General features: G+C 43.3%; 1 protein-coding gene across 6 annotated transcripts in view; it reads right to left on the bottom strand.

Annotated features, from left to right (window-relative positions):
• The window catches only part of cnsta (consortin, connexin sorting protein a), a 106,994-nt gene that overhangs the window by 48,858 nt on the left and 36,951 nt on the right, over positions 1 to 21,185 (bottom strand). For 2 of the 6 annotated variants that reach the window (XM_070889205.1, XM_070889208.1), the window contains 3 exons: positions 14,690 to 14,972; positions 3,871 to 4,337; positions 2,121 to 2,320 (listed from right to left, as the gene is read on the bottom strand). In XM_070889205.1, coding sequence (XP_070745306.1) covers positions 2,121 to 2,320; positions 3,871 to 4,270 — 600 coding nt within the window. In that variant the 5' untranslated portion in view covers positions 4,271 to 4,337; positions 14,690 to 14,972. Of the gene's footprint in view, positions 1 to 2,120; positions 2,321 to 3,870; positions 4,338 to 14,689; positions 14,973 to 15,493; positions 15,540 to 21,185 lie in introns of those variants that run through there. The other 4 variants (XM_070889209.1, XM_070889206.1, XM_070889204.1 and 1 more) reach the window with 4 other exon arrangements.

Here is a 21,185-nt window from a genome sequence, read left to right as displayed (position 1 = left end):
ATTCATTGCTCTACTTCAAGTTCTTTTGACTCTTCAAAGCCAGTTTATAATAGAAGCAACTTCTTGCATTTATATAGGGCCATTAAAGCAAGAAAACATCCCACGGCTCTTTCGCAGAAGTGTAATCAGACAAAAACGATCACTAAGCCAAAGTGAAGATTACAGGGCTCAATTTTGGCCAGGAGTTGCTCCGTTTTTTTTTGAGCAACTTGATTTTTCTGGAGTATCTTAAAAATCCCCATTTTGTACATTCAATTTGTGCCAGTGTAAGTGAGTAAGTTAGGATTTTTTTTTTGAGTTTAGTTTTTTCTCTCAAAAGGGCGCGTTACCAGCCACCTACAACAGTTTTAGCCATTTAGGCCACTTTGAACAGCTAATAGTTACTCCAAATCTACTTAGGTAGCCACTTTAGAAAACCCTTGCGGCGAGTTAAGAAGTCAGCATAGGTAGATACATCGGAGGCCAGCAGAACTTAATAACGACTAAAGAATGTGAATAGGATCAAACAGCTATACAGGACATCATATGACAAACTTTGCAAAGTTAATTTATTATACAACAGAAGCATTCATGGACGCTTAAACTACAAAAATAAAAGTGAAAGATAGTTGAATTAAATTGCCTTAATCTCTCAACTAATTTAAACAACTATTTGTTTGCAATGATTATACTGGGCCAAAATTGAGCCCATATTATCTAAATAAAGTCTACTTCAATAAATAAGATATTCACTCAGTATTCGTCCGTCACTTATGCTCTTCTTTCACAATAGCACCAGGTGAATAGGCTTGTCAAATGGTCACCACTATTCACGAGACAAAACATATTTACTTAATTTTTTCAAAATATCCAAAAGTCCAGGAAAATGACAAGCCATTAAGAAAGTTCAAAAATAACTACAGTGCATAAATTTTCAAACTTGAGGTCGATCGCACCGTGACGACACTCGGCCAGGGATAGGGACGGGCATCGGGTCCCACACACAGCGGCTGCAGCACGTACACAGAGGCTGGGGGCGAGGAACTACTGCACATGCGCGAACACTCCACTGCGCATGTGCAGACGTTCCGGCACAGTTTTCAGCGCTGGCTCTGCCCCCGACTCGACTGGCCACACTGCGCGACGACAGAGGAGAAGCCGGACAGCGGCCAAAGTGGGGAGCGATTTTTTTCGCCGCACTTAACGGAGAAAAGCGGTGCATCTCCAGTAAGTATGCCGAAAAAAGAGGTGGACCAAATGAGGGGTGATAAAAAGCTTGGTCAAAGAGAGGTTTTAAGGATGGTCTTAAAGGTGAGGAGGTGCAGAGTTTAGGGAGGTTGTTGTTGAAGAAAAAATTGCATTTATATCGCATCCCATCCTCAGGACATCATTTCTTCACAATCAATTAGTTATTTTTGAGATGCAGTCACTTATGTAGATAAACGCAGTAGCCAATTTGCACCAGTTAAACTCTTTTTGGTGCCTTTGGTTGAAGAAAAGGCATTAACGAGGATACTGGGAAAACTGCCTGCTCTAATTGAAATAGTGCCGTGGGATCTTATATGTTCATCTGAAGTACTAGAAGAGCCAGAATATGGGTTAACATCTTATCTGGAAGATGACACTTCCAATAGTGTATCACTGTTTCAGTATGTGAAGTGTCAGCCTGGGAGTGGGGTTGAACATACAATCTTCGGACTCAGAGGCAAGAATGCTTCAGAGACAAGCTGACAATAGAAAGGAAGCAGTTTTTTGACACGCATTAGATTTGCTACAACCAAACCTCTAGAATTTACTTGCTTAAAATGCCGAAAACCTAGGGGAAGTCAACTAGGTATGCTTCATACTTCGGCAGTTGTGTGGAATACCCAACCAAAGATATGACCCTCATTAATTGCAACACTCGTGCTCATGGGGGAAGAGCCATGCATTGTTCAAATTCATACATTTTTCAAGAAAACAGATTTTAAATTAATACTCCTCTAGACTAGTCTTTCATTTTAAGAAAAAAACAAGCTGCAACATTTAAAATTATTGAATTAATTTGCTTATCTAGGAGAATATATTTATTCAAAATCCATTCTTCCTTTTACAATTGCTGCACTTGTGTAAGACACAAGAAGCAGCAGCATATGTTGTACCTGATGGAGATGATGTGGAAGGGTACTGGAATCGTTTATCTCTGTTACTCTCTGGATGCAGTTGAGCAGAGGCTGGAGGAGTCCTTTCCTGTCGACTTGCTGACAGTTTAATCCCGACTCAGAACTTATGTTGTATAAAACAGTGCTCAGTGACTTTGATAAACCGTCTGAAGAATCTCGAGTTGTTTTCTCCGAGGTCCCTGTGAACCCACAAAGTGTCTACTTGAAATAAATTAAAATACATAAAAGCTTAGAACATGCAAAAGAAAAATAGCATCTATTAAAATTGGACTGGACTGCTGCCAATGAACCGGAAATAGTTGCACATGCGCAGTTTGTGTTTTTTTTTAAAAAGACGGTGAAGTTGAGCATGCACCCTGCTTCAATGATAGGAAAGATCTTTTTAAAAAAAAAGAGAAACATATAAAACTGAGATAAAGTTGAGCCTGGATTGCTAATGGGAAAATGATGAGCGTTTTTAATTTTATTCGCATTTCTTTATAATAAAATTATTTTGACCAGGGGAAAAAAACTTCAAAAGACACTTCTAAATAACAAGCCAATCCAATGGAAATGTTTTAATATTCGTTTCTCTATTTCTTGCCTGTGTTTATTCTCGAATCGGAATCTCCTCAGAACTACAAATCTTAACTGTAAAGATGGAAAATATTACAAATAATGAATGGATTTTGATCATCAAAAGTAAGAATTGGCATTTATGCAGACCTCCATCTGTTGTGAACGTTATTTTTTAATTTGGGAATGCTTATTTTTTTTTTTACATTTGGGACCTTCTGGTAGCTTCTGGTTCATTGGCAGGAGTCACTCCGTTAAAAGTTACACCCGACTGGATGGTGCAATAGCACGCTCAATCACCTTTGGGACCAGAACCCAAGTTTTAGTGAATTTCCTTAAAAACGTTAAAAGGATGGAAACTGTGTGAGGCTGAATAGACTGTTCACAACCTTGGTGTCGTATTTGACCTCGAGATGAGCTTCTGACCACATATCCACTCCATCACTAAGAGAACCAATTTCCTCCTCCGTAACATCCCCTGCCTCAGCTCATCTGCTGCTGAAACCCTCTTTCATGCCTTTGTTACCTCTAGACTTGATTATTCCAATGTTTGTCTGTCTGGCCGGCCTCCCATCTTCCACCCTCCATGAACTTAAGCTCATCCAAAATCTGCTGCCGTTCTGGAGGGAGGGGGAGGGATGTGTGTGCGTGTGGAGGGTAAGGCTGACGGGGGAGGGAGAGGGAGAGGTGGACGGGGACCAGGAAAGGCTGATGCAGGGAGGGCGGGTTGGAGGAGGGAGGAAAGGCAGACTGGAGGGGATAAGAGAGACGTTGAGAAAAAGAGACAGTTTTTCCGCTCCAGATTGCAGCTCAGTGACCTGCATTGGTAGAGTGATTAAGTAGACAAGATTGGAATTAGAGATGATGTGTCGCACTGTTCAATAACTTATGGAGGATCATTGTTCTGGACACAAACATGATAAAATGGCGACATAAAGATAATGGGTGACAGCTAAAGTTGGAACTGTATCTCAGCAAAAGTTTCTAACTTTTGGAGGGGTGAGAATAACAAGGAAAAATAGACAAGAAATGTATTAGAAAAAACACACAGAGACTGACTGAACCAATATTAATTTTTCAAGTTTGTTACATGCAAGCTTTTAGGTTTCAAGTCTTAATTCTAAATGTTGTTTTTACTTGCATGGGCAGCAAAAGATGCTAACTGAAAACTTACCAGAAGAGGTGATTTTCAATTTTCTCTCCATTTCTGAATCCCAATTCCGAACTGTATTTTTCCCCAATGGCAATCCAGCACACAGGTCAGCAATGTCGCTCGAAACCTCAGATTCATCATCACAAACGGCTTCCATACAGTTAGTGTGTGTAATCTCAAAGCCAGTTTTATTGTTGTCTTCATTGTTGTTGATCACATCTTGCTTGATCCACTGAAGTCCTCCCATTGTGTCATTACTGCACGGTGACAGTATCTGTACCTCCCGAATCCGATTTTCATTTTCATCTGAAATTAGCGGGGCAAGCTGACTGCTTGCACTGGCCTTTTCCAAAGTCTCATTACAGCCTTTTTTGTCTGTTGTTGTATCAAGTTCATTGTTAATCGTTCCTCCTTCATCCATGAGAACCTTCTACTATAGCCCAGCCTGGGACCATCAATTTTCTTCAGGTTAATAAAAAAAAGTATGCCTGGTTACAAAAAAATTAAAAAGCCATTCAAGGAATTATTAATTTCAGATCAGGGCCATATCAGAGCTGTAACTACAGATTTTTTTTCAGGATATGACCAAGATCCCAATATGCTGTTCAGATACAGTGCAGACTAGCAACTCACAAAGAGCTGCCTTTTAAAACTTCACATGGGTCTCAATTAATACTGCCATACTTGATCTTATCACTTTATATACAGTCTTTCAAAAGCAGCATTTAACTGATAAATATACAGCACGTTGTGTGCTTTCACATCCAAAGGATACCAACAGGATTTTGTAGAAAATGAGAATAGTTTGATAGAATCTTACAGCATAGAAGTGCCTGTGTTGAAAGTTTTGTGTTGGAAGAATATTTTAATGGTCACACCTCATGCACTGAAGGAACAAACTGCAAATTCAATTATAACTTGCGTTTTAGTAAATCTATTGGTTATAGCTTCACAATATACAAGTCACTTGCTGGAATTATGCTCTCAATTTTAATTAGCTTTCTTAGTGCAACATAAAACCGTATTTGAATATTGTAGCCACAGTGAAAGGCGAAACCTCTGCTGAAGTTTGTAAAATTACCTACACAAGTGTTTCTATGCATGAAAATACAGATACAGCGCAGTGGCTTTTTGCTTGACTGAATTGGAAATTCAGAGCTTGGGTTTAAAAACAAGAAATCACAGAACAAAACATTGCTTAAAACGCTGAAAATGTTAGCACAAGTAACAATTCTTAAGTTCCCCCAGAATTTACTAAACAGCACCATTTATTATTCTGGATAATTTCTAAAATGACCAATACATTTAACAACTAAGACGATGACGAGCTTCCAACCTGTGTCCTGGTCACTGACAATGCAGCTCGAAATAGAATGGTGAATGACTCACTGCACCAGTTTTCCCCTCCACTTTGTGAGAAGCACGTGGCCTTTGCTCAACACCAAATTTGGGTACGGCAGCAAGGATTGCAGACATAATACATTTTCCTTTCACACTATGGCATGTAGCAGTATTAAGCAAACATATGGCGTGAATATGAGTCTTCCAATTATGAATTTAACAAAGACACAACAACAAAATAAAATTTCCAAGGTTTTTAAATAATTATGATAAACTTGAATGTTTGCACACAGTACAGGGAACTAGCATGGAAGTAAACCGAACTGAGGATACCAGTTCATAACATTAACATAAGAAATAGGAGTAGGAGTAGGCCATACGGCCCTTCAAGCCCGCTCCGCCATTTAATACAATCAAGGTTGATCCGATCATGGACTCAGGTCCACTTCCCTGCCCACTCCCCATAACCCCTTATTCCCTGATCAGTTCAGAAACTGTCTATCTCTGTCTTAAATATATTCAATGACTCAGCTTCCAAAGCTCCCTGAGGCAGCGAATTCCACAGATTTACAACCCTCAGAGAGAAGAAATTCCTCCTCATTTCAGTTTTAAATGGGCGGCCCCTTATTCTAAGATCATGTCCCCTAGTTCTAGTCTCCCCTATCAGTGGAAATATCCTCTCTGCATCCACCTCGTCAAGCCCTCTCAAGATCACCTCTCATTCTTCTGAATTCCAATGAGTAGAGGCCCAACCTGCTGAACCTTTCCTCATAAGTCAACCCCTCAGCTCCGGAATCAACCTAGTGAACCTTCTCTGAACTGCCTCCAAAGCAAGTATATCCTTTCTTAAATATGGAAACCAAAACTGTACACAGTCTTCCAGGTGTGACCTCACCTATACCCTGTATAACTGTAGCAAGACTTTCCTGCTTTTATACTCCATCCCCTTTGCAATAAAGCTCAAGATTCCATTGGCCTTCCTGATCAGTTGATGTACCTGCACACTAAAGCTTTTGTGTTTCATGCAACAGGACCCCCAGATCCCACTGTACTATAGGACTTTGCAATTTTTCTCCATTTAAATAATAACTTGCTCTTTGATTTTTTTTCTGCCAAAATGCATAACCTCTCATTTTTCAACATTATACTCCATTTGCCAAATTTTTGCCCACTCACTTAGTCTGTCTATGTCCTTTTGCAGGTTTTTTGTGTCCTCCTCGCACATTGCTTTTCCTCCCATCTTTGTATCGTCAGCAAACTTGGCTACGTTACACTTGATCCCATCATCCAAATCGTTGATATAGATTGTAAATAGTTGGGATCCCAGCACTGATCCCTACAGCACCCAACTAGTTACTGAATGCCAACCCGAGAATGAACCACTTATCTCGATTCTGTTTTCTGTTAGTTAGCCAATCCTCTATCTATGCCAATATATTACCCCCAACCCCGTGAACTTTTATCTTGTGTTGTAACCTTTAATGTGGCACCTTGTCAAATGCCTTCTGGAAGTCCAAATACACATCCACTGGTACCCCATTATCCACCCTGTTTGTTACATCCTCAAAGAATTTGTCAAACATGACTTCCTCTTCATAGAAACATAGAAAATAGGTGCAGGAGTAGGCCATTCGGCCCTTCGAGCCTGCACCGTCATTCAACAAGATCATGGCTGATCACTCCCTCAGCACCCCCCTCCCGCTTTCTCTCCATACCCCTTGATCCCCCCCAACTGTAAGGACCATATCTAACTCCTTCTTGAATATAGCCAATGAACTGGCATCAACAACTCTCTGCGGCAGGGAATTCCACAGATTAACAACTCTGAGTGAAGAAGTTTCTCCTCATCTGTCCTAAATGGCCTACCCCTTATCCTATGACTATGTCCCCTAGTTCTGGACTTCCCCAACATCGGGAACATTCTTCCCGCATATAACCTGTCCAGTCCCATCAGAATCTTATATGTTTCTATGAGATCCCCTCTCATCCTTCTAAACGCCAGTGTATAAAGGCCCAGTTGATCCAGTCTCTCCTCATATGACAGCCCAGTCATCCCTGGAATCAGTCTGGTGAACCTTCGCTGCACTCCCTCAATAGCAAGAACGTCCTTCCTCAGATTAGGAGACCAAAACTGAACACAAGATTCCAGGTGAGGCCTCACTAAGGCCCTGTACAGCTGCAGTAAGACCTCCCTGCTCCGATATTCAAATCCCCTAGCTATGAAGGCCAACATACCATTTGCCTTTTTTACCGCCTGCTGTACCTGCGTGCCCACTTTCAGTGACTGATGAACCATGACACCCAGGTCTCATTGCAGCTCCCCTTTTCCTAAACTGCCGCCATTCAGATAATATTCTGCCTTCGTGTTTTTGCCCCCAAAATGGATAACCTCACATTTATCCACATTGTACTGCATCTGCCATGCTTTTGCCCACTCACCTAACCTGTCCAAGTCACCCTGCAGCCTCTTAGCGTCCTCCTCAAAGTTCACACCGCCACCCAGTTTAGTGTCATCAGCAAACTTGGAGATATTACACTCTATTCCTTCATCTAAATTATTAATGTATATTGTAAAGAGCTGGGGTCCCAGCACTGAGCCCTGCGGCACCCCACTAGTCACTGCCTGCCATTCTGAAAAGGACCCGTTTATCCCGACTCTCTGCTTCCTGTCTGCCAACCAGTTCTCTAATCCACGCCAGTACATTACCCCAAATACCATGCACTTTGATTTTGCACACCAATCTCTTGTGCAGGACCTTGTCAGAAGCCTTTTGAAAGTCCAAATACACATCCTTCACTGGTTCTCCCTTGTCCACTCGATCATTTACATCCTCAAAAAATTCCAGAAGATTCGTCAAGCTTGATTTCTCTTTTATAAATCCATGCTGACTTGGTCCGATCCTGTCACTGCTTTCCAAATGCGCTGCTATTTCATCCTTAATGATGGATTCCAACATTTTCCCCACTACTGACGTCAGGTTAACCGGTCGAAAATTACCCGTTTTCTCTCTCCCTCCTTTTTTAAAAAGTGGTGTTACGTTAGCTACCCTCCAGTCCATAGGAACTGATCCAGAGTCGATAGACTGGATATATCCATACTGGCTCTGCCTGATTTGGAAAAGCTTAATTCAATGTCCTATTACTTTAATAACGGACTCCAACATTTTCCCAACCACAGATGTTAGGCTAACTGGTCTATAGTTTCCTGCTTTCTGTCTGCCTCGTTTTTCTTTTTAAATAAGGGCATTACATTTGCAGTTTCCCAACCTGCTGGGACCTTCCCAGAATCCAGGGAATTTTGGTAAACAACAACCAATGCATCCACTATCCCTGCCGCTACTTCTCTTAAGACCTTGGATGCAAGCCATCATTGTTTACTCAGAATGCTTCAGCAATTTCAGCTGAGTGTTAACTCGATTCCCAGTCTCAATAACTTCTCCCAAGGACCTAATTACAGATTCTGTACCAGCAGCATACTTTTCTTTTTAAAGAAAGTTCCAAAAGGTAATTAATTACTTGTGTTATTTTTCTGTCTTTTTCACACTTGTTTCAACAGAAGCACTGAAGATATCAGAAGGACTGGTTTGGAGATGTTTTTGAGCGCGAGCTAATTCAACTCTGCCACATCAGCGGAGATAGTTATTAATCCTGCAGCAATTCTGCTTGTGCTGTGTATTCTCATTCTGCTGCTTCAGATTATAGGTTTCAGTAACTTCCCAAGCCAGTTCCCCCAGAGATAACCTCAGCAGGAATATTCCTCCAAAAAAAAAGAAAAATATGAATCCTATTTCTAGTTGTCTCAAAGTAAAGCCTATGTATGAGACCAGGGGCTAGGTTCAATCACCAATCTATGCTGATTCAGTCCGGACAGCAGAAGTACAATTACTTCAAGAAAAGGGTGGGGAAAGACATAGCCAATGATCCTACCCCTGATCATAAGACTGAGATGCCTGCTGAAAATGCAGATGGGTGAGTACCAAGTGAAGGCAATAGGTTTTATTGTGGTGTTCTTCATCAGATAGCCTGCCAGTCAATAACCACCGTCAAGGCTCACACATGAACAATGGGTTTCTTGGATACCAGATTTCCCACAGGGATCAGTACTGGGTCCCTTGCTTTTTGTGGTATGCAGCAATGATCTAGATTTGAATATAGGGAGTATGATTAAGAAGTTTGCAGATGATACTAAAATTGGCTGTGTGGTTGATAATGAAGAGGAAAGTCATGGACTGCAGGAGGATATCAATCTGCTGGTCAGGTGGGCAAAACAGTGGCAAATGGAATTTGATCCGGAGAAGTGTGAGGTAATACATTTCGGGAGGACCAATAAGGAAAGGGAATACACATTAAATGGTAGGCCACTTAAAAGTGTATATGAACAAAGGGACCTTGGAGTGCTTGTCCACAGATCCCTGAAAATAGGCCAGATGGATAAGGTGGTTAAGAAGGCATATGGAATGCTTGCCTCTATTGGGTGAGGCATAGTATGTTTAAATTGTATAATACTCTGTTTAGACCACAGCTGGAGTACTGCATGCAGTTCTGGTTGCCGTATTACAGGAAGGACGTGATTGCACTAGAGAGAGTGCAGAGGAGATTTTACTAGTATGCTGTCTGGAAGGGAGAATCTTAGCTATGAGGACTGATTGGAACAGAACAGCCTGAGAGGAGACCTCATTGAGGTGTATAAAATTGAGGGGCCCAGACATAGTGGATAGCAAGGGCCTATTTTCCTTGGTTGATGGGTCAATTACGAGGGGGCATAGTTTTAAGGTGGTTCTGGTTTCAGAGGGGATTTGATGGGAGGCTTCTTCATGCAGAGGGTTGTGGGGATCTGGAACTCACTGCCTGAAAGGGTGGTGGATGCAGAAACCCTCACCACATTTAAACGGTGCTTGGATGGGCACTTGAAGTGCCGTAACCGGCAGGGCTGGTAAGTGGGATTAGGCTGGCGCAGATACGATGGCAAGTACTACAGGGAATCAAATACAGCCAAGGGTGATCTCCTGCACTAGTTTTGATCGCCTGGATGGGTCGGAGGGGAATTTTCCCAGATTCTTTTCCCCCCAATTGGCCGGTGTTTTTTAATTTGTTTTTTTGCCTCTCCCAAGAGATCACATGGCTCTGGTTGGGGTGGAGTGTAGAATGTTGCAGTGTAAGGGGTGTCGCAGTTGTGTGAGGTGAACTGGTTGGGCCGGATGCTCTTTACCTTTCCTTCATTGTTCATAAGTTTACACGTAATCTTCAGGGCTGCTGACCGAGGACCTGTGGTTCTTTGTCGGCCGGTGCGGACACTATGGGCCGAAATGACGACCTTCTGCGCTGTGGTTTTCTATGTTTTTATGATTGTTGCCCTGAAACTGTACCTCAGTTAGGGAATCGATCTTCAGGAATGCGAGGGAAGAAAATTGGAGGTAAAAATGAAATCAAACATAAATGTCGTTCTTTGAAGTTTTTTTTTACATCCACCTGAACCGGCTTAGTTTATGTCCAATTGTGACAATTGCAACACTCCCTTTGTATTGCACTGAAGTGTCAACCTAGATTATGCTGTCAAGTCCATACTAAGGCTTGAACCACAACATGAAGAGAACAGAGTGCTAACAACTGAGCCAAGCTTATATAAAAGGATCCTATAATACCCTGGGGAATCAGAATAAATGGTCACGCAACTTACTCAGAAAATAAATCTAAAGCAATAGGAATAGTTTTTGGTGTCATTTGATTTTATACCAAAGGTGTAGATTCATCCAACTGCCGATTTAATGGCTTAAAAAAATAAGCACTGAAAGTTACAACCTCGTACCAGCTTGGCTCTCTTAGCACTCTAATATCGGAGTCAAAGCAAATTAACCAGAATTTTATCTCGCTGCAGTTTGTAGGAACTTGTTGTATGCAAATTGGCTTTTGCATACCCAACAACTGGCACCTGTACTACACTTCATAAAGTAACTTGTTGACTGTGAAGCACTTTGGGACATCCCGAGGACATAGAAGGAGCTATATAAATCCAAATTTATTGTTGCTTTAATAAAGTTGTTCATCACATTAAAACCTTAATCCCACTGTTCAAGTTCCAATTTGTGTTACATTTTAGGAGTTATCACACACTGTTCTTGTAAATGAATTTTTAAAAATTCTGCAGTTCTGAATCAAAATTGTGCAAGCAATAAGAATCCTTTTTGAAATATTTATTTGTTTAACTATATCATGCTATGCTCCAACACACACCTGCACTTGTGTATGCCTCACACCTCTTGAACAAGCACCTGTCTTCATGTCTCAACAAGTTCACCCTTGTTTTGTCAAATATCCTGACTATGAAATAGATGAGTACACGTCTATTTGTACATTTTAAAAGGAGCAACCCATTTCACATGGTGTTCTAAAAACCTAAACAAAGATACGTTTGATTGTAATGTTTTTCCATCCCAATTTAAATAGCGTCATTAAATGGCATAACTGCTGATGCAGCAAATTCTTTGCTGCAACTGGAAATGTCCAACTGCTTGAAGCAAAATATGATCAGCAGTATTCTCCATGTTAATTTCAAATTTAATGCTAATTGGAATATTAACTGACAAATATATTGTGCACAACATTCTCTATTATTCTGATAATACATAATGAATTTGGAGAAAAATGGAAACAAGACTATGCATGCCAGCCTTCTATGGAACTACACCTCTGACAATGACATTCTTATCGAGCTCAAAGGAGACAAAGCACAGTGATTGGGGATAACAATTCTTCTGATTCTGCTGCCTTCGAAAAGGGCATCTGGCTTTCACAGGGCTTTTCCAACTCAAGAAAGGTAGCAGTATTGATGGCGGTGGGTGGAGAGAAGAGGGAGGAAGGAGAGAAGAGGAAGGAAGGAGAGAAAAGGAAAAACAAAACAAGCTTGTATATATTAATGATCCTCCAAAGTATTACCAATTCCAAAAAAAATGACAACAACTTCTTTTCAAGATCATCCTGCAGTTAGTAATCCAAGATCATCTCCCTTTCAATAGATCGTCTTTTTATAGCCTGCATTCTACAACAAAAATGTTTCACGTATTAGTTTATTTTGTAAGGAATACCAGGGGACACCTAAAAAAATGTATTGAAAACTTCAGTAAGTTGTGCTAGGCTTGTATGTATGTGTCTGATCTTCTCGGAAGATCATGTTTATCGCAGCTACAATATATTCATCACAGGAGGGGGAGGCGAGCAAACAAAGCAGCAAAAGGAAAAGATTAGGACAGCATCCAAATTTATAAGGACATAAGAAATAGGAACAGGAGTAGGCAATACGGCCCCTCAAGCCTGCTCCACCATTCAATAAGATCATGGCTGATCTGATCATGGACTCAGCTCCACTTCCCCGCCCGCTCCCTATAACCCCTTATCGTTTAAGAAACTGTATTTCTGTCTTAAATTTATTCAATGTCCCAGCTTCCACAGCACTCTGAGGCAGCGAATTCCACAGATTTACAACACTGGGAGAAGAAATTTCTCCTCATCTCAGTTTTAAATGGGTGGCCCCTTATTCCAAGATCGTGCCCTCTAGTTCTAGTCTCCCCCATCAGTGGAAACATCCTCTCTGCATCCACCTCCTACTCAACCTTTCCTCATAAGTCAACCCCCTTATCCCCAGAATCAATCTAGTGAACCTTCTCTGAACTGCCTCCAAAGCAAGTATATCCTTTAGTAAATATGGAAACCAAAACTGCACACAGTATTCCAGGTGTGGCCTCACCAATACCTTATATAGCTATAGCAAGACTTCCATGCTTTTATACTCCATCCACTTTGTGGTTATCCACTTTGGTGGTAAAAAGAGAGACACAGACTATTATCTGAATGGTGACAGATTAGGAAAAGGGGAGGTGCAACGAGACCTGGGTGTCATGGTAAATCAGTCATTGAAGGTTGGCATGCAGGTACAGCAGGCGGTTAAGAAAGCAAATGGCATGTTGGCCTTCATAGCGAGGGGATTTGCGTACAGGGGCAGGGAGGTGTTACTACAGTTGTACAGGGCCTACAACTGTAGTAACACCTGGAGTATTGTGTACAGTTTTCGTCTCCTAACTTGAGGAAGGACATTCTTGCTATTGAGGGAGTGCAGCGAAGGTTCACCAGACGAATTCCCGGGATGGCGGGACTGACATATCAAGAAAAACTGGATCAACTGGGCTTGTATTCACTGGAGTTCAGAAAAATGAGAGGGGATCTCATAGAAACGTTTAAAATTCTGATGGGTTTAGACAGGTTAGATGCAGGAAGAATGTTCCCAATGTTGGGGAAGTCCAGAACCAGGGGTCACAGGCTAAGGATAAGGGGTAAGCCATTTCGGACTGAGATGAGGAGAAACTTCTTCACCCAGAGAGTGGTGAACCTGTGGAATTCTCGACCACAAAGTTGTTGAGGCCAATTCACTAAATATATTCAAAAAGGAGTTAAATGTAGTCCCTATTACGAGGGGGATCAAGGGGTATGGCGAGAAAGCAGGAATGGAATACTGAAGTTGCATGTTCAGCCATGAACTCATTGAATGGCGGTGTAGGCTTGAAGGGCCGAATGGCCTACTCCTGCACCTATTTTCTATGTTTCTATCCCCTTTACAATTAAGGCCAAGATACCATTGGCCTTCCTGATCACTTGCTGTACCTGCATACTATCCTTTTGTGTTTCATGCACAAGTACCTCTCCCAGAAACATTTCAAAACTTTTCACGTGAAATGATTTACTTGGAAAAGCAAATGGCTTAAATGTAAGCAAGATAACAGCAATTTTGGAGACAGAAGTTCCAACAAATAGTAATGAGATGAATTGTCAGGTTAATGTGTTTTTTTTTTGGTGGTACTGGTGAAAGGAGGAATGTTAGCCAAGAGACTGGGAGAACCTAATGGTCTTCAAGTAGTGCTATGGGAGCTTTGGAGTCGTCTTGAATCCCTAGGATAGACAAACTAGTTTAATGTCAGATGCCAACAAGAATCCAACAATTGCTCAGTACTGCACTCCAGGGTCAGCCTAGTTCATGTACTCAAGTCAAGAGCAGGGTTTACACTGACAAATTTTGACACAGCGAAGAGGGCTACCACCGTCTCGTGTCTGGCATGTGAACTATGTGGCCTGTGCAGCGGAGCTGATCGAGTGTGGTCAGTGCTTCAATGCTGAGGATGTAAGCCTGGACGAGGACGCTGATGTTGGTGCGCCTGTCCTCCCAGGGGATTTGTAGGATCTTGCGGAGACCTTTATGCGGAGTGCTTTATGTGGAGCTCCTTCACGGCAAACGAGCCAAAGGTGGGCAGTGGAAACGTTCCAAGGACACCCTCCAAGCCTCCCTGATAAAGTGCGACATTCCCACTGACACCTGGGAGTCCCTGGCCAAAGACTGCCCTAAGTGGAGGAAGAGCATCCGGGAGCGTGCTGAGCCCTCGAGTTAGTTGCCGAGAGCGTGCAGAAATCAAGCACAGGCAGAGGAAGGAGCGTGCAGCAAATCAGTTCCACTCACCCCTTCCCTCAATGAATACCTGTCCCACCTGTGATAAAGTCTGTGGCTCTCGTATTGGACTGTTCAGCCACAAAAGAACTCACTTCAGGAGTGGAAGCAAGTCTTCCGCGATTCCGAGGGACTGCCTATGATGATGATGATGATGACCAACTGTCTAAACTTCAGAAGCAGAAAAGTTTTATTCTCCTTTAATTTCACGTCTCTTCCATTTATCAGCTGAAAAGTCAAGCAATCCTTTGCTCTCACTGATATGCCGTAACAAAAGCACCGTGCACCTACATTTCTGTAAAGACGACAAAAAGAGATCATTTGCAATCTTATTTCTAGCTCTTTTTTAATATCTTGTGACCTTCCTTTTCAAACATACTTTGCATGTGTCAAAGAGCTATAGTTAAGAGGGTTTTTAACTGCAGTTCGGTTATTTTCTATAATGGCAGCCACTCAACTACTTTATTAAAGATTGTGAATGCAAGGCACCTTTACTTTCACATAAATTGACTAAATTCTACGAAACTAAGAACTGATTGGATCAATTTTTAATGAAAAAAATGCACAGGAATATTTACAAACAGAGTAAAACAGCCAACTAAGTATTATGGGTTAGTGACAACAGCACTATTGCACAATGACCTGAAAACAAGCAGGAGCTTAAAAATATTTAACATTTCAACCGAGGCCGACTGGATCATTTACACGAGTGAAACTGAAGATCTTTTTCTGAAAATAGCCTTACTTTCCTAATGTGCAAAGTAATGGGAGAAGTGATGAAAGAGCAGCAACAAACAAGTATTAAATAAAATTTACCATACACTTCCTTAAAAGGTGATCGATCCAAGTACAATTTGATTCCTACCCCCGCACCCCAAAAAAAGCAGAAGCCCCATCTTCAAACAGCAACAGATTCAAATTTCAACTGCAGTTTTGCACTGGTTCTTAATCTCCTGCTCAACAATTGCAATGTACAGTAATACAATTCCACAGCCACCCCACAATTCTCCAGAAACCAGGTGATTTGATTAAACGTGTACGCTGACTGTTGCACATGCTGTTGCTTCACACCAATAAAGTCAAGCAGAGGAGGCTGGAAGCTGAAGGTCAGCAGTGGGAAAAGACAGCGCAAGACCCAGGAACATCATCATAGGCAGTCCCACGAAATGGAGGAAGACTTGCTTTCACTCAAAATTAGTTCTCAGGTGACTGAACAGTCCAATACAGGAATTACAGTCTCTGTCGCAGGTGGGACAGACAATTGTTGAAGGGTGGGTGGGGAGTCTGGTTTGCCACACGCTCCTTCCGTTGCCTGCGCTTGTTTTCTGCATGCTCTCGGCGACGAGACTCGAGGGCTCAGCACCCTCCCGGATGCTCTTCCTCCACTTAGGGCAGTCTTTGGCCAGGGACTCCCAGGTGTTGGTGGGGATGTTGCACTTTATCAAGTAGGCTTTGAGGGTATCCTTGAAACGTTTCCTCTACCCACCTGGGGCTTGCTTGCCGTGTAGGAGTTCCAAGTAGAGCGCTTGCTTTCAGAGTCTTGTGTCAGACATGCGAACAATGTGGCCTGCCCAATGGAGCTGATCGAGTGTGGTCAGTGCTTCGATGCTGGTGATGTTGTCCTGATCGAGAACACAGACGTTGGTGCGTCTATCCTTCCTGGGGATTTGCAAGATCTTGTGGAGACATCGTTGGTAGTATTTCTCCAACGATTTGAGGTGACTACTGTATATGGTCCATGCCTCAGCCATACAGGAGGGCGAGTATCGCTACAGCCCTGTAGACCATAAGCTTGGTGTCAGATTTGAGGGCCTGATCTCAAACATTCTTCCTTAGGCGACCGAAGGCTGCGCTGGCGCACTGGAGGCGATGTTGGGCGTTGTCGTCGATGTCTGCCCTTGCTCCCGAGGTATGGAAAGTGGTTCACGTTGTCCAAGGCCACGCTGTGGATCTTGATGACTGGGGGGGCGGGTGCTGTATGGCTGGGTCAGGTTGGTGGAGGTCCTTTGTCTTACGGATGTTTAGTGTAAGGCCCATGCTTTCGTACGCCTCGGTGAAGATGCGGACGATGGCTTGGAGTTCAGCCTCTGAATGCGTGCAACACATCGTCCACTTACTGTAGTTCAACGACAGAGGATGGGACGGTCTTGGATCGAGCCTGGAGATGACGAAGGTTGAACAGATTCCTACTGATTCTATAGTTTAGTTCCATTCCAGCGGGGAGTTTGTCGAGCGCGAGATGGAGCATTACAGCGAGGAAAATCGAGAAGATGACGCAGTGCTGCTTGACCCCGGTCCGGATGTAGACTGAGTCTGTGGTGGATCCGTTGGTCAGCATCACGGCTTGCATGTCGTTGTGGAGCAGGCGGAGGATAGCAACAAACTTTTGGGGCAGCCGCAACGGAGGAGGACGCTCCATAGTCTCTCGCTGTTAACAGTGTCAAAGGCCTTTTGGAAAGGTCAAAGGCGGCCACGTACAAGGGTTGGTGCACTTCCCTGCATTTCTCTTACAGTTGTCGCGCCGTAAAGATCATGTCCGTTGTACCCCGTAGTGGACGGAATCCGCACTGTGATTCTGGGAGGAGCTTCTCCGTCACAGGGAGAAGACGGTTGAGGAGGATTCTAGTGATGACTTTCCAAGTGGCCGACAACAGGGAGATTCCTCTGTAGTTGCCGCAGTCGAATTTGTCCCTTTTTTAAAAAAAATGGTCATGATTACTGCATCTCAGATCTCCCGGCATGCTCTCCTTTTTCCAGATGAGGTCATGCATTCGTGCCAATAGTGCTTCTCCACCAAATTTAGTGCCTCAGCAGGGATTCCATCCACTCCCGATGCCTTGTTGTTCTTGAGCTGACGAATGGCCCTTTCGAGCTCGTGCAGAGCTGGGGTTTTGCTGCGATGATGGCGGGTAACATGCTGCGGGATGCAGTGAAGGACATTCATGTCAAAGGTAGAGTCTCGATTAAGGAGATCTTCAACGTGCTCCTTCCAGCGGTGTCCTTGATGAGTGTCTCCCCATTCTTGGCCAGTAGTGGCATGGGACCTTGGGTGCTTGGGCCATAGGTGGACTTGACTGTGGTGAAGAATCCTCGCACATCATGGCTGTCGGTCAGCTGCTGAATCTCCTGTGCTTTCTCCACCCACCATCTATTTTTCAGGTCGCAGGTTTTTTGTTGGACCTCGGCCTTATGCCATCTGTAAAGCCCAGGAACACTTAGTATTCTGGCACTCAATGATTCATGCACAAGGTGACAACCCCTACAAACATTGACATAGAAACATAGAAAATAGGTGCAGGAGTAGGCCATTCGGCCCTTCGAGCCTGCACCACCATTCAATAAGATCCTGGCTGATCATTCCCTCAATACCTCTTTCCTGCTTTCTCTCCATACCCCTTGATCCCTTTAACCGTAAGGGCCATATCTAACTCCCTCTTGAATATATCCAATGAACTGGCATCAACAACTCTCTGCGGCAGGGAATTCCACAGGTTAACAACTCTGAGTGAAGAAGTTTCTCCTCATCTCAGTCCTCAATGGCCTACCCCTTATCCTTAGACTGTGTCTCCTGGTTCTGAACTTCCCCAACATCGGGAATATTCTTCCCGCATCTAACCTGTCCAGTCCCGTCAGAATCTTATACGTTTCTATGAGATCCCCTCTCATCCTTCTAAACTCCAGTGTAGAAAGGCCCAGTTAATCCAGTCTCTCCTCATATGTCAGTCCCGCCATCTCAGAAATCAGTCTGGTGAACCTTCGCTGCACTCCTTCAATAGCAAGAACGTCCTTCCTCAGATTAGGAGACCAAAACTGAACACAATATTCGAGGTGAGGCCTCACCAAAGCTCTGTACAACTGCAGTAAGACCTCCCTGCTCCGATACTCAAATCCCCTAGCTATGAAGACCAACATACCATTTGCCTTCTTCACCGCCTGCTGTACCTGCATGCCAACCTTCAATGACTGATGTACCATGACACCCAGGTCTCGTTGCACCTCCCCCTTTCCGAATCTGCCGCCATTCAGATAATATTCTGCCTTCGTGTTTTTGCCACCAAAGTGGATAACCTCACATTTATCCACATTATACTACATCTACCATGCATTTACCCACTCACCTAACCTGTCCAAGTCAACCTGCAGCCTTTTCGCGTCCTCCTCACAGCTCACATCGCCACCCAGTTTAGTATCATCTGCAAACTTGGAGATATTACACTCAATTCCTTCATCTAAATCATTAATGTATATTGTAAAGAGCTGGGGTTCCAGCACTGAACCCTGCGGCACCCCACGAGTCACTGCCTGCCATTCTGAAAAGTACCAGTTTATCCCGACTCTCTGCTTCCTGTCTGCCAACCAGTTCTCTATCCACGTCAGTACATTACCCCGAAAACCACGTGCTTTGATTTTGCACACCAATCTCTTGTGTGGGACCTTGTCAAAAGTGTTTTGAAAGTCCAAATACACCACATCCACTGGTTCTCCCTTGTCCACTCTACTTAACATCCTCAAAAAATTCCAGAAGATTTGTCAAGCATGATTTCCCTCTCATAAATCCATGCTGACTTGGACCGATCCCGGTCACTGCTTTCCAAATGCGCTGCTATTTCATCTTTAACAATTGATTCCAACATTTTCCCCTCGACTGATGTCAGGCTAACCGGTCCAGAATTATCCATTTTCTCTCTCCCTTTTTTAAACAGTGGTGTTACATTAACTACCCTCCAGTCCATAGGAACTGATCCAGAGTCGATAGACTGTTGGAAAATGATCACCAATGCATCCACTATTTCTATGGCCACTTCCTTAAGTACTCTGGGATGCAGATTATCAGGCCCCAGGAATTTATCGCCTTCAATCCCATCAATTTCCCCAACACAATTTCCCGCTGTATAAGGATATCCTTCAGTTCCTCCTTCTTACTAGACCCTCAGTCCCCTAGTTTTTCCAGAAGGTTATTTGTGCCTTCCTTCGTGAAAACAGAACCAAAGTATTTGTTTAAATGGTCTGCCATTTCTTTATTCCCCATTATAAATTCATCTGAATCTGACTGCAAGGGACCTACATTTGCTTTCACTAATCTTTTTCTCTTCACATATCTATAGAAGCTTTTGCAGTCAGTTTTTATGTTCCCGGCAAATTTCCTCTCATACTCTATTTTCCCCTTCCTAATTAAACCCTTTGTCGTCCTCTGTATTACAAAATTCTCCCAGTCCTCAGATGTGCTGCCTTTTCTGGCCAATTTATATGCCTCTTCCTTGAATTTACACTATCCTTAATTTCCCTTGTTAGCCACGGTTCAGCCACCTTCCCCATTTAAATTTTACTCCAGACAGGGATGTCCAATTGTTGAAGTTCATCCATGTGATCTTTAAATGTTTGCCATTGCCTATCCACCGTCAACCCTTTAAGTATCACTCGCCAGTCTATTCTTGCCAATTCACGTCTCATACCATCGAAGTTACCTTTCCCCAAGTTCAGGACCCTATTCTCTGAATTAACTGTGTCACTATCCATCTTAATAAAGAATTCTACCATGTTATGGTCACTCTTCCCCAAGGGGCCACACACAATAAGATTGTTAATTAGTCCTTTCTCATTACACACCACCCAGTCGAGGATGGCCAGCCCTGTAGTTGGTTCCTCGACATATTGGTCTAGAAAACCATCCCTAATACACTCCAGGAAATCCTCCTCCACCGCATTGCTACCAGTTTGGTTAAGCCAGTCAATATGTAGATTGAAATCGCCCATGATAACTGCTGCACCTTTATTGCATGCATCCCTAATTTCTTGTTTGATGCTGTCCCCGTCACTACCGTTTGGTGGTCTGTACACAACTCCCACAAGCGTTTTCTGCCCTTTGGTATTCCGTAGCTCCACCCATACAGATTCCACATCATCCAAGCTAATGTCCTTCCTTACTATTGCATTCATTTCCTCTTTAACCAGCAATGCCACCCCACCTCCTTTTTCTTTCTGTCCATCCTTCCTCAATGTTGAATACCCCTGGATGTGAGTTCCCAGCTTTGGTCACCGTAGAGCCATGTCTCCGTGATACCAATTACATCATATCCATTAACTGCTATGTGCGCAGTTAATGGATATTAACCATTCCATATCCACCTTATTCCAAATACTCCTCGCATTGAGGCACAGAGCCTTCAGGCTTGTTTTTTTTTTAAAAACACCCTTTGCCCCTTTAGGATTTTGCAGTAATGTGGCCCTTTTTGCTTTTTGCCTTGGGTTTCTCTGCCCTCCACTTTTACTTTTCTTCTTTCTATCTTTTGCTTCTGCCCCCATTCTACTTCCCTCTGTCTCCCTGCATAGGTTCCCATCCCCCTGCCATGTTCATTTAACCCCTCCCCAACAGCACTAGCAAACACTCCCCCCGGCACCCCCACCCCCCACCCCCGCAGGACATTGGTTCCAATCCTGCCCAGGTGCAGACCGTCCGGTTTGTACTGGTTCCACCTCCCCCAGAACCGGTTCCAATGTCCCAGGAATT

Source organism: Pristiophorus japonicus, chromosome 9, assembly GCF_044704955.1.
Source record: "Pristiophorus japonicus isolate sPriJap1 chromosome 9, sPriJap1.hap1, whole genome shotgun sequence".
Lineage (NCBI taxonomy): Eukaryota > Metazoa > Chordata > Chondrichthyes > Pristiophoridae > Pristiophorus > Pristiophorus japonicus.
Note: the sequence above shows the minus strand (reverse complement) of the source record. Positions and strands in the feature narration are given on the sequence as shown.